At 35.7% G+C, this 14465-nt stretch overlaps 1 protein-coding gene across 1 annotated transcript; it reads right to left on the bottom strand.

Moving 5' to 3' along the window:
- Window positions 1–12598: 12598 nt before the first annotated feature.
- Window positions 12599–13078, bottom strand: LOC113229923 (TPPP family protein CG45057-like). The gene has a single exon (XM_026463617.1). The coding sequence runs from the start codon at window positions 13076–13078 to the stop codon at window positions 12599–12601; it is 480 nt and encodes a 159-aa protein (XP_026319402.1).
- Between the last annotated feature and the right edge of the window lie 1387 nt (window positions 13079–14465).

Here is a 14465-nt window from a genome sequence, read left to right as displayed (position 1 = left end):
TGGCGCTACGACTAAAAAGTCGTTGAAAGACCAAGTACAAAGACACGACGCAAGCACATAGAAAAATTCGTGAGGTCCGTTGGTTCGTTCCGTGGCTTAGTTGGTATAGCGTCTGGCACGGTATGCAAGAAGACGTCGGTTCGAATCCGACAGGATCGAAGGAATTTTTTCTGAGTGTTTTTTCTGAGTGTTCGATCTTCGTATTAATAATTATAAGATATATAAATAATTGTCATTTGTCATCATCATAAGCCTATCTCAGTCCATTGCTGGAAATAGATCTCTCCCAAAGTGCACCATTTCCTCCATTGTCCTCAGCTTGTCGCATCCATCTGCTCCAGCAGTCTTTCGCAGATCGCCACTCCACCTGACCTGGGCGCCCTACACTACGCTTGCCGAGTCTTGGTCACCATTCCACTCAAGAACTCGCTTCGATATGGCCCGCTCCGCTCTATAAATGAGTTGATCTATAAATGAATAGAATTATTGTGGAACTCATAAATTCTCAAATAATACTCAGAAATTGTCCTAGCTCGAGTTCAATGTTTGGTGTGACAGTCAGGCATATTATATGTATGTTTCCATTTAATTCCAAAACAAGTAATGATCTAAATATATGTTTGTAATTTAGCTGATAAGTTGATGTAATCTCTTACACGTGTTACGCAGGTTACGTAATACCAACCAACCAATTTATATTTTCAGAATGACAACATTACTTCTACGAGAAAATGTACAATAATAATGTCTTTTTCAGCTGGAGAATTAAATTAATGGTAACCGTTGTAATCAAGATACTTTTGTTAGTACAAATGTAATAAATTCCTTTCCAGGTTTTCAGTGGGAGGTAATTATCTTCTGTTCATCATATGCCCAAAATAATATGTATCGAAAATTGATATTGAATATTGCGCGGTGCAGAAACGCACTTTTCACTTTCATTTGACGACCTCGGTGGCCCGACGGCTTATGTTGTGGACGCTGGATGCGGAAGTCCCGGATTAAATTCCCGGTGGGACCAAATTAGGAAGCGAACTTTTGTAAATCGGTTCTGGTCTGGGTGTTTTCAATTTCGTTATTCTATTGAGGCCAGGTACTTGGTGTGGCTGTTTACGCATTATTATTATTATTATTATTATAATTTTCAGCATATTTATATATCTAGGGTCGGTGGACTAAAGCACATAAGTCAAAATCCAACATCATTAATTTAAATTATTACATATACCCATTGACTTACAATTATATGGACGTCGGGTCCGCGCTAAAAAGTGTCCGCACTTGTAAGGCGCTAAAATCGTATACAGAGCGCGACACTCCGCTTTAGTCTTCATTTGTTCTACGGACAGCGCGATACTGCGATGACATAACAATTTAAATTTCGAATAGGTTGACTTGGGACATTTTTTTCGTGGTTTTTGTATTAGACCCGTCGTCCATTTATTTGTAAGTCAATGCATATACCAGTTAAAGCACATATGTCAAATTCATTTGTTACTTCATACGTTTGTAACTGTATTCTAGAGGCGTATTTTTCAAATTTATCATTGTCTTCGTAAGTCAATGTTGTCTTCACATCTTCCAACACAAAAAAATATTTATATATTTTTTGTTATATATTAACGAATGAAGCACTTTTTTAACCGACTTTAAAAAACGGAGGAGGTTCTCTATTCGACTGTATGTTTTTTTTGTATGTGTGTTACGCGATAATTCCGATACTTGTGAACCAATTTTCATGATTCTTTTTTGTTGGAAAGAGTACCCTCCATAGTGGTCTCATTTAATTTTGAAGAAAATCATCAACCTCTAAGGGTGGCTGTTCACTCATGAAGATTCATTTTTATAAATAGCGCCTAAATTTTATTATACGAAGCAATTATTTTAATGGTTGATTTTGCTATTCTTTTTAAAGATTACATATTAATTCAACGTGTTTCTCTCGCAATATACTTTGAGTAGTGAGAACCGATTTTTATTATCTCCTGTGTCAAGTCCCGCATAGTGGCGAACTAGGGAATGAATCCGGGTTTTGCGCACTTTCCGGTAACCGATTTCAACAAAACTTGGTAACTACCTATATGTAATTCCACGTACTTTTGAGGTCGGTTTTTTTGCTCTGTACTGAAACCCCGTGTCGCGAGCGCCAATGATCTAGACAGCCACAAATTACACTCAAACTCACGAGTGAAATAAATGTAGGCCATACAAATATTTCTCCCGGCTCGGGAATCGAACCTGGGACCTCTGCGTGGCTGTCCAGTTTGGTAGCCGTTCGGCTACGGAGGCAGTTAATTTATATATTTATCTATATTGATGAAAGAAATGAGGTGCACGAAGCTCCTATATGTCTGGCGCACAATGGGCAACAATCTACGAGTACCTTACACAAATCCTTTCACCACGACGGCAAGCGTAATAGTGTATGCCATCCACACGATAAGAAAAATATTAAGAAGTAAGAAATAATACATTTTAAATATAACACTTTATCGAATTCAATAACCACAGGCGTGCAGGAGTATATCAAGAAGGAAGTCTAGAGTCATGTGTACAGTGCAAAGATTACCGCAATCGCTTTTGTTTACTAATTGTTCTCACGAGATTCTAACGTAATAATTAGTAGTATTTAAGGAAATCTAATTTGGTATTGCATGTAACTAGCGTTGGCAGACTTCTTATTAGGCACATAAGCCAAAAAATGAAGAATAATATTGGAAGAGACGCCATTTGATTTGATTTGATATATTTTCACACCCGGCCACTGCATACAACGATAGAAACACATTAACCTAATACTACTTACGACAAGGCGCTGCCTGCACATGCACAAGTGTGTGCGTGTGGTGTTAGGGTTACTCATCACCTTCCTGTACTATTTATTCTGTGGTTTAACGAAGTATTGTATACGATGTAAACAATGTTTGATCATTACCTATACTAATGATTTTATTCAATAACGTGCGTTCGTAATAAATAAATTGAAACTATTAAACATCGAAGTACAATTTTACAATAAAAAAAGTTCGAGAAAGGCTCCATCAATGTGAGAACAATATGCGGGGCGCAGTGTGGTATCTAAAGCTAGGAAGGAGCGGAGAGTGACCTTAGTATTTTATTATCTGGTATCGAATTAAATGAACGAAGTTGATTTTAGGCATAACGTGCTTTAGTCTACTGACGATATCTTGATATTAAAAGAAACTATTACCTTGTGATATCGAACTGTAGCCATCTGGCGTCATCAGGGGTGTTTCTCCTTCACTATACATTTTGTGAAGATTTCCTTCTTGTTCAAAAATTCACTCACAACACCACATTTTTCTTCGCTATATCCATTAAAAATAATTTTCTTGAGTAAGTTCACTTTACGAAATACAATTCAAATGCTCTTCAGTACCATGAGATATTATATACAATAACGAAAGCAGACAAAACAACTTACAATTTTCGACTTTATTGCCAGTTGCAATACGATCATCGAGGCTTATGTTCATTTATCAAATGAAAGTTCACTTGATAAGATATAAATGCCTTATAATAAATTTAATCAAATATATTAATATTGATATATTTCTAGTACGGTACGTGAGTTAAGCGATAATAGTTATTTGTTATGCAAGGCTGCAAAGTTGTAGTTAGACGCGAGTGCTTGATATTGAAACCTTAGCAAGCGAAGGATTCTAAACCCTGAGCGTAGCGAGGTTTCAAATTCACGAGACGTAAAACAACTTTACAACTTTAAACAACATCAAAAATAATTTAATACACAAATAAATAACAAATTAGTTTTTATAACAAATTAGTTACTTTAAATAACAAATTAGTTATCGTTGTCAATTTAATGTCAACTATAACAAGAATAAAATATACCTTTTTATTTACTTTTATTTAAATAATGTACGACAAATGGCGAAGAGGAAAGGGTCTTATGTGCTTTTTCATCGAATGAAAAAGTTATGTAAACACCATTCATAAACTTTTGCGCGCAGATTTCTAATAAGAAAGAAAGTCTTTCCGAGCTAATGAGGTGAAAATTTTCTTTCTCTTATTTTTAGTAGAACTATGACACTAGAAAGGTAAGATTTAGATGAAACTCGTAAATAAACTTAAAAAACGTAGCGTAAAAAATCCTAAAGATTAAGGCCATATCTTTACAATTTCATTATCCAGCTTTACCCGGAGTTACCCAATATCCGTCCCTCATAAATCAAGATATACACACACAATGCCAGGGAGCCAACCAGTCTGTAGCGTTAGAGTAATGTTCTCTATATGAACAGTTGTAAGATCGATAATTATCTGCTTTTTATAAGCGTTTTACAGTTCTACTTTATGAAGTTCAAGCTTCAGCGTTATTCGTATTTTACCAAGGACAACGATTGCCTTGTTAATGTTTTCATTTTATTGTAATGTACTATTTTATATTATTATCTCTAGCTTATTAGTTCTAAATGAAAAACTTATCTTAACAGTTTAGGCACAAGGTTTATTATTTTTAATGAATATAATGATGTTTTTATCCAAACAAATATCACAACAAGCAGAGAAATTAGTGGAAAGTGATGGTTCAATCAGTTGCTTAGCTGGCAGAGCGATAGCCACGTTAAGGCGACAGCACTGATTCGAGTCTAGTTGGTTCGATGGAATTTTTCTATGGGTCAGTTAAATTATATTGCTTACGCACTGCATCAGATTCGCATACAAATCTAGAAAGCTCGGACTCACTTCCGGTTCAAATTTCAAAAAATACGAATATCGCGAATTTCGGACCGTCATTTCTCGGATTCGGAACTAATACGAATTGGACGTAGTGCACAAATGATCTAAGATTTATTTGATTACTTTCTGTTTATATTAAACAGTTTCTCAAGTACGCAGTTTATTAAGTATGAATTTTTAATTCTGTAAGAATGACATTCAAATTAAAGGTGTGTTTTTATATGTAGTTATAAATAGACTCCCGGTCGACTACAAGGTGATATTAGATTTTTGTAGACGACCTCGGTGGCCTAAAGGTTAGCACTGTGGGCGTTAATTGAAGTTGAGATGCCCGGTACGATATTTTGGGTAATGCCGTGGAGTAAATTTTGTTGTTCCTGCACTCATAGTATAGGAAATTTCTAAATTAGTGTTGTAATGGCCGCACGAACTAGCGTGAGGAATAAATGTCACTTGAAGTGAGGTAAAGAGGTTTAAACCAACACCAGGGCGAATTTGCAATAATGTCGCTACATAGTACTGCTCGCAAGTTACACGGCACAACAATCTAAATGTACGTTATTTTCTAAAATAAATATAATAATAAATAAGAAGCGCGTCGCTAACAGGTGTGGTTCATTATTATTATTTACAATTGGTTGTAGAACGTTTAGAGTAATTGTTATTAAATAATATTATTATATAATGCATTAATGGTCACGGAACTTAACCACAATTAGTACTAGAAATTTTCATAATGAATAGTTTAACGACATCAGGATATTCTTTTCAGTATATTATGCACGTCGTTATCTGTATTAGATAATATACGACAAAAACAGAAGCAAAAATGAAGATCTAAATTTGTAAAGGTAGCCACGAATAGGAACTTTTATGTACTTTTATTTGAATGATTTGAACAGTATGTTTCATGTCCCCAGAGTGCACGATCACATCACGTACAAAAACGTAGATTATGTATCTTAAGAATATGCAAATAAAGTTTCAAATTTCACTCGCAATAAAGCTATTTCCTCTCGTGTTTTATATGCACATACACCTAAACATAATCGTTTACCTACAATCTTTTTTATAAACACCAAAAAAATATTAATTTGTGTAATAATACTACGAGTCGTAGCACTTGTCTACGCACCAGCTACGAGCTACGAATAAATTTCGCTCGGTCACGGAAGAGACCTTTTTTAGTAAAAGATTATTCGCTCAGGCACGTCGGGTCGAGCGTGGTGGTGGGGCGGCACTGCCACCATCGATACCACGATACCACGACCCACCCTTGTGGGTTCTACCACCGGTGTTTAACGGCCATGGTAATGGGAGCTCTGACTTTGACCTTCAGATGGGCGTTAAAATAACAAGGTAACGTGAGTCTAATTAGTAGGTTTATGAAATTCTGTGTTTAGACGAAATGAGGTGAGACGAAATGAAATGACGATCGTGGCCTTCATCTATTCTTCGTCTATTATTATGACGCGTAAGTCTTGATCATCATTTGAGCCGAAAGACGTCCACTAATGGACGTAGTCCACACTCAAAGATCACAACAATGACCGGTCATGTGCTGCTTGCGACTTGCGTAAGTAGTAACATGAATTAAATGTCCTATAGACTGTCTTCAGTAAAATGGACTTCCTAGGAGACAGGATTTTCATTTTCATTTCTCCCTAGTGAGAGATATTCATGATCTTGTAGTACGAATGAATTCACAGTATGATTTACAAGGCATTTACACGTTCTATATACGATTAAAAAATGGATTTGTATGCACAAACTAGGAATGGTCCTTCCCCAACTGACACGCGTGAAGTTTGAAAGTAGTATAAAAATACAACTGTACAGATCGTGAGATCGAAACCCAAATATGTTGAATTTAGATTTGCGAGATAATTGAGGTCAAGGGTCAAAATATTAAATCTTGTTGGAAACTTATTGGAAAGATTTTCAATAAAAAACAATACGAATGAGTGCTGTGCTTCGGTAGGGAATCAACATTTCACCTAGTAATTATTGTGCTTAATGTTTTTTGTCACTAACTGTCAGAGCTCATAATAAATTGAACACACAGTAACGACAGTTAACATGCTATAGCTAGCTATATATTTTACAGCTTTTTTGTTGTTTCCCTATAAATTGCAAATTATGCATTCTGTATTTCCATTGCGTGATTTGCTTTGGAAAAATCTGTCTGTTTTACGGATTTTGTTTATTGTTTTTGTTGTACAACTTACTTTTGTTTGTTTTTAAATGTTTATACTCTATACCTACTCTAATGACATTGTATGAATTTAGATGTTTTACTGCAGACGATTGATGGGGTAGTCAATGAGTGAACCTATTTAAGACTATTTAAAGTCAGTCCAACACGTCGGGTGGCATTCGTGTTTTTTCTTTCTCTACGTGTAGTATAACAGATGGGGTGCACGAAAGGAGTCTCCTCCCTCCCTTTCCTGTACGTCTGGCGCACCCTGAGCATATCCTTTCACTACGATATCATGCATTATATTGTTCACCGACCGACCGACCGACCGACTTCAAAAAAAAGGAGCGACAACGGCATTTGTGTACCGATTTCGATGTGTTTTTTTGTTGGAAAGATTCATTATTTCATTCTTCCTTAGTGGTCTCATTTAAATTTGAAGAAAATATTCTACCTCTAAGGGTGGCAAAGTAGGGGATGAATCCGGTTCAATAAAACTTGGCAAATAGATGTAATTCCACGAACTTTTGAGGTCGGTTTTTTAGTATTCTGTGCTGAGATTATATGCCATCGATACGATAAGAAGTGTAACACAGATTGTTTAATTAATATAAACAACTATAACTATATATTTTTGTCTATTGAGCCTGACCATTCGTATGGAAACTTTTTTCGCAATTTTAAAGGAGCAACTGTTGTAAAAGTTGTTCGTATTTGTGGGTAGAATCTCCCCCTTTAGGAGTAAGGTAATTAATTACGAAACTCGAATGTATGTCGGCTCAAGGGATCATAGTGTATCTGACGTCGGATCACGCCGCTAACTTTGCTCCGGTGTTCGGCTCTCGCACGTTCAACCCCTACCGCTCGCTAGTGACCGCTCGACCGCTCGCTGCCAATACATTCACGTTCCATCTTTTATAATTGTGTTATTATTCCTTTGTAATTGTTAATGAAATAAATGAGTAATTAGTGTGTCGATTTAGTAATATTGATTGTTCAATGATATTGTCGTCTTAATGATATTGTGAATGATCGATTTGGAATAAATTATTAAAATGGAAGGCAGCAGTGGCTTATGACTGGTTTTGTGCTCGACTACCGCTTCCTCTTATAAGCATATAGATAATAAATAGATTAATAAATTGACGTGGAATTGGAATAATGTAAAAAGCGACAGTTGTGTTCTTGCCTGATAAATTTTACAAAGACTGCCTCAGTGGCCGAACGACTATCATGCTGGACTGCTACGCTAAAGGTCTCGGGTTCGATTTCCGGGACGGGAAATGTTTGTATGGCCTACATTTATTTTTCTCGTGTATTTGGACGTAATCTGCGGTTGTCTATGTGTGGTGTCCCTAGTGCGGCGCTATGACTGTGTACGTTACAAAAAAACGTGGCAATGTATTACAGAAAATGAAAGTTGACGCTTTAAAACATATTGTTTTCATTTATTTGTACTACAAGATTGCGACGAAAAAACATTTCGCGACGAAATGTTTATTTAAGAAATTAAGGAGAATAGAGCAGGTATCCTATACATTCCCACATAACCGTTCATAAAACCCTTCCATTTGTATAAGACGTGTAAAGTTTCCAAACCGCGGTGTGGTAAAAAGTATATCTTTAAAGAGAGTCTTGAAGTTTCAGTTTGTGACGAAAGTATCCCAGTTTCATTACAATTAATTCCTGAAGACTTGGCTGTTCCCATTATGATACCAGCTAATATCGTTGAAGACTAAACTACATAGGGTAATTCCAAAAGGTATCGTACTAAATTAATGCTGTGGTAATAAAAAAGGTAATAAGACTTATTACAAAGAATAGTAATACTAGCAATGAATTTGGGTCACAAACATAAACCCCAATATATCAGAAACAATGAATGCTAATTAAATAAATAAAAAGTGTTATATATAGCAACCAAGGAGTTTCATAATTTTTATTTGAGCATTGAATGGTCTACAAAATACTTTTTATTTGAATAAGTTTGAATTGTTAGTTCGGAGATATTGATTATTATGTTAGTGACTCGGATTCATTGCTCCCGAGTGTATAAATAGGTACATAAGTAAAATACAATTTCAATTATGCATTGTTCATAATAAATTAAGTAGGTACATACAGTTAAATAGAACTGTTGTTGATTCTACAAATCTTAGATGCCTATTATTTGTTAAAATAAAAATGCCCAGTGAGTCTGATAGAAAAAGAAGTTTCAAGTTAATTATGTTAAAATTGCTCATAATAATGTAAGTAGGTACATAAGTTAAATACAATAATTGTTGTTACATAAATCTTAGATAGGTACCTATTATTTGTTAAAATAAAAACGCCCAGTGAGACTGATAGAAAAATAGTTTCAAGTTAACTATGTTAAAATTGCTCATAATAATGTAATTAGGTACATAAGTTAAATAGAATTGTTGTAACATAAATCTTAGAAAGCTACCTATTATTTGTTAAAATAAAAATGCCCAGTGAGACTGCTAGAAAAAGAAGTTTCAAGTTAACTATGTTAAAATTGCTCATAATAATGTATAATAGGTACATAACTTAAATATAATTGTTGTTACACAAATCTTAGATAGGTGCCCTATTGTGTACCAATTTCAATTGCATAATTAGACAACAAATAATTATTTGTCAAAATAAAAATGCCCAGTAAGACTGATAGAATAAGAAGTTTCTAGTTAACTATGTTAAGATTGTTCATAATAACGCACAAATATAGGTACATAAGTTAAACACAATTGTTGTTGTTATACAAATCTTGGATAGGTACTTATTATTTATTAAAATAAAAATGCCCAATTGGACTGATAGAAAAAGAAGTTTCAAGTTAATTATCTAAAGATTGTTAATAATAAAGTAAGTAGGTACAGTAGTTAAATGCAATTATTATTGTTGATTCTATGAATCTTAGATACCTATTATTTGTTATAATGAAAGTTCCCAGTGAGTCTCACTGATAGAAAAAGTAGTTTTTTAATTTAATTGTGTTAAGATTATTGAATTTTTTTAAATGTTTTTAAATAAACAATTTCCGTTTATATAAAATGTTTGATTCAAAACCTTGAAAGTAAGTATATACCTTTTGGTAGCAGTAGAGCTCCTTGTGAAAGAGTTAATCTAGGGAAGCACTGCTGCCACCTTACCTTTTTTTGCCGCCAAGCAGTAATATCAGTATTACTGCGTTTCTGTTTAGAAGGGTAAGGGTGCTGGTGAAATTACAGGTACGTGGGACTTGTCAACTTATGTCTTAGGGTGACAGGCGCAGTGGCAGTATCCCTCGGATCTTAGCGTTTTAAAGCTCTGCAACTGTTATGGACAGGCGTGTCACTTACCACTAGGCCCACGACTTGTAAAAAAAGAAAACCTAGATAGTATATAGCAGTATGTGTCTGTCCAAAGCGAAGTACTAGGAATGTGAAGCTTTCGCAGCATTAGTAAAAATTGATAAACTTGCCTCAAGCAAATACATAGTCGCTCTTTGGTACCTATGACACGTCTCCAATTTGTATCCAGTTTCAAAATTCTTGGCCACAACATTTCGTGCAACTTCTCGAAACTGCTTCTACTCATGTGGAAATAAGTGAAGAACCGGTCCTCATAAGACTTAAATTCCTTACATAGATGGTGGTATTCTCCGAATAATTATCTTTTCTCATTGACCTCGTGCACCCAATTTCTTTTTCGTTGCTTCCGTAGTGTCAACAAAAGAAGAAGTTCTTCTTCATCACTATCCGACAGTGACATGGTCCTTTCTTTATTTGTGTTGAAAATGAAGTGTGGCGTGATGCTTTTGATGTCACAGCGACCGCCTTCGTGGCGCTGTCCCGCCGCGAAATAGGCGGGGGACTGCTGCATGGCATGCCCCGGCACGCATTCGCTTCCCGCAGGTCCGCTCCTGGACCGCTTTTCCCGCTATACCGCGTCTGTGTGGCCTGACTTTAAAAGTAAGAGCGGTAACAATGCGATTCAACAGAGCGATTCTCAACCACTTGAGGCCAATGAACTACTTCCGATTCCTCGTACAAATCAAAGATCGTCTGATTATGCAATTGAAATCAGAGAAAAATTTGTTAATTATTTTAATAATAATTAAAAACATGAAAAATATATGTACGACTTTGAGTTAGCTCCTTGGAAATCTTTTCCCAAATCACTGTTTTTATAATTTCTATCACTTGTATTAAATAAACTGGGGTATGATTGCACCAATGATATAAGTTTTTCCGTCGAATTCATATTGAAACTTAATTAAAACCAATTAAAACACACTCCACAGTTGTAAAAAAATACAACGTTCAAGCCCGCTGAAACCCCGCTCCCGGATCGCGCCCCGCCACTTACGCTCTGTGTGGACGGTTGCATAGAACTCAATGTATTACAACACCTGCGCCCGCACCCGCCTCGCGGTCGCCGCGGGCGCGGACCGCGCCCGCTCTGCCTGTTTGTCATGGCGTTTGGCCCCGAACCGCTATGCCTCGCCGCGCGGCCGCCGCGCTTTTCAATGTGGCAGGGTTATGAACTGGTACATTACAAAAATTCCCGCGCCCGGAACACTTCCGCGGCCACATCTGTGTGGCCAGAGCATTAGTGTGTTAACGTCAAACCCGCAAACTGACAATATTTCAGCAGAGAGGTTTACAGATTCTGAGAAAGAAATTAGTCAATATTTTTTTATGTTTAATTAAGAGAGTTATAGAATTTCACATTTCATGTACTTCGAATTATTTTTACGACTTTCATACGACAAAAGCACTTTTGACATTTAATCATAAATGTGACTTTATCATACCAAGGGTAAGAAATTACGATTATGAAACAAGTCATTACAGGTTTTATAAAAGTAACAATATGAAAAATAAGTAGGTACATGTTCAATATCATCATAAGCATCGCAAACATGCAAACAATTGGTATGCAAACAAAACTTTAACAATATCAAATAAACTTCATGTAGATGTAATCACATCCTTGGGAAATTTCATGAATGGCGGAAAAATTAATAACGTGAACAAAACAGCAATTTCAATACAATGTTTACCATTATGAATACGAGGGCTATACGCGAAAAAATCTATCTTCAATGAAGATACTCAAATAAAGTCCATCAGTTTTCTTTATAATTATTCTTTGATTGCGATATTTTTTTTACGACATTTCGTGTTATAGCGTGCTCAACAACATAACGAAAGCATTTTTACTTTCTCATTCTGCGTCCTTGAATGATTAACGGACATTGATGGGACAAAAGTTACCAGTAGCAAATAATGTGGAAACAAAACTTCCAATCAGGGGTCGCCATTTTGTCATTATTTTATCTCTCACTGTGCCACGAGATAAAGAGAGATAACTTTGAATGGAAGAAATTGGAGACCATGAATTTTGCCAAATGATTCACTGTACTAAACTGAATTCAGATTTTTTGTACAAAATGTGTTTCTCACTATTGCCTTGAGGAAATACCTAATTAATTTATTATTTTCATTACTTATATAAAGATTTTTTAAAGATGTATAGATCTCAGAAGTTATTCAATGATAGAGAGAACGATATAGAAAGTATATATAGCGACTGGTGTATAAACAAAATACGTTTCTGCGTTGTCTAGTGGAATTTGAAAAACTGTCCCTACAGTTTCACATGCGTACTCATGTTTTATGATGCAAAGTTCTATTTTTTCTTATCAAACGTGTCCTTATTTTTATAACCACTGACATATCCCGTGTTGTCAGTTGCATCAGTTCTGCCTTCCTGACCTTTGCCTTTTCCCTCAGCGTCGAACCTTTCTTTGTGAGTTCCAGTGTATTTAGTAGTGTCAGTCATTCTGTTAACAACACCAGAGGCGTCTGCTGCAGTCGTCCCAGCTTTACTCGGTGAACTTTGCTCTAGTTTGCCTTTAACTTCTTCAAGGTTCAAACTTTTCGATTTACACAAACCGTCAAGGAACTCATTGAATTGGGAGAATGTTATAGCCTTGGACTTTAGCTTCTGGAATGCAATACCTGTGTCAGTAGTGGTGACTTTCTTTCCATCTGTAATTCCTGCATCTTTAAGCCATTTGTCCACGTTTGAAAGTGTTATGGTTTTCCCATCGTTTTTCGGGTTGCCGAATTTTGCGTACTCTGTGAACACTTTTTCAAGTCCCGCCATCGTTTACTGTTGGATAAGGTTTTTGCTACACACGAGTCATGTTACTTGTAAATGAAAGAATGGGCGGATGGATAATGTATTTTGTGATTTTTTTTTAATTATAATGGCACTAGGTTCTTCAAAAAAATAATCACGTAATTTTAGACGTGCGCACAATCACGCCTAACAAGACGAATATATATAATACGAAGTTAAAAAGCTGTGTGTGTCTATGTAAATGAGTAGACATTATTATAGGTGTGCATGCTGCAATATTGATGTCATCGTCACTTTCCAGGAGATGTATTTGTCTTGTTTTTTCCTTAAAAAAAATTGCTATATTTTTAATAAATAAATGGTTGTCTGGTTTCATCATCCCTCAAGATCAATTACCACCGGGTTACGATCTGCGGTGGCCCATGCGGAAGTCCATAAATTGACCTCGCACTCAGGTAGGTCGCGGCAAAGACTGGATGTGTAAATGGGGTACAGGGATGCTAGTCTAACCCGATGTGACTGCGGTGCTCCAACACAGTCCATGCAACACTTGCTGTTGTGTCTCTTGTGCTTTATGTGCTATATGAAGGAAGATATCTACGCGGCAACGAATAACGCAGTTGAGGTGGCACATACTATTCAAAGTCAATGTACTCCTAAAATCAAAGAAGTATCCACATTATAAGAAGAAGATTAAATAAAAAGAAAATATTATATTTAAGCTAATTTGGAGACTTTGATATAATTCGGAGATGTACTTTTTGTCGCGTATTTTGTTACAACAAGTTATTGTGCGAACGTCTAAATGCACAATTCACGTGTTACAATGACATTGTTTTGGATTTATTACCTGTGTAAAATCTATGGTGAAACAAAAAAGAATAAGCCACATAGATTTACTAAAAAAATCAAATTTTTCACACGTTCAATGCACGTTCATAATATTATTATTCCTAAGTATTATTGTCCTAGATTGCGACTATTAAGCAACAGAGAAACATAAAAATTATGATACAGAACACTTATGAGTGGTAAAATTGAGTTCCACCTTTATACTAAGATATCATACAAATGGAGGTATTTTCTTACAATTGTACAAGGAAAAATAAAAAAGCTTTTCATACACAAAACAGTATGTAATGATATCTACTTACATAAGTGCTTACTTTTATAAGGAAACGTCCTTGAATTAGCTAAGCGCCTTGTATCTCGAGTCTCGACCCTGAACCGCTAAGTCGTCCTTCCGTTTATATTTCATAAGCCTCCATAACTATTTATAAAGGTTAAAGGAGGATCCAAGTACAACCGATAACTCACTTAACTCGGTATAATTTATTACTTATCTCGAATCACGGGATCTATTTATGCTTCGCTCGTTATTAATATAGCTTGGAAGACGTTTATTTGCCTT

The sequence above is a fragment of the Hyposmocoma kahamanoa genome, unplaced genomic scaffold (assembly GCF_003589595.1).
Source record: "Hyposmocoma kahamanoa isolate Upper Pololo Valley unplaced genomic scaffold, ASM358959v1 63, whole genome shotgun sequence".
Taxonomy (NCBI): Eukaryota; Metazoa; Arthropoda; class Insecta; order Lepidoptera; family Cosmopterigidae; genus Hyposmocoma; species Hyposmocoma kahamanoa.
Note: the sequence above shows the minus strand (reverse complement) of the source record. Positions and strands in the feature narration are given on the sequence as shown.

Coding starts and splice junctions, on each gene's coding strand:
- LOC113229923 (XM_026463617.1), bottom strand. CDS start 13,078: ATGGCGGGACTTGAAAAAGTGTTCACAGAGTACGCAAAATTCGGCAAC.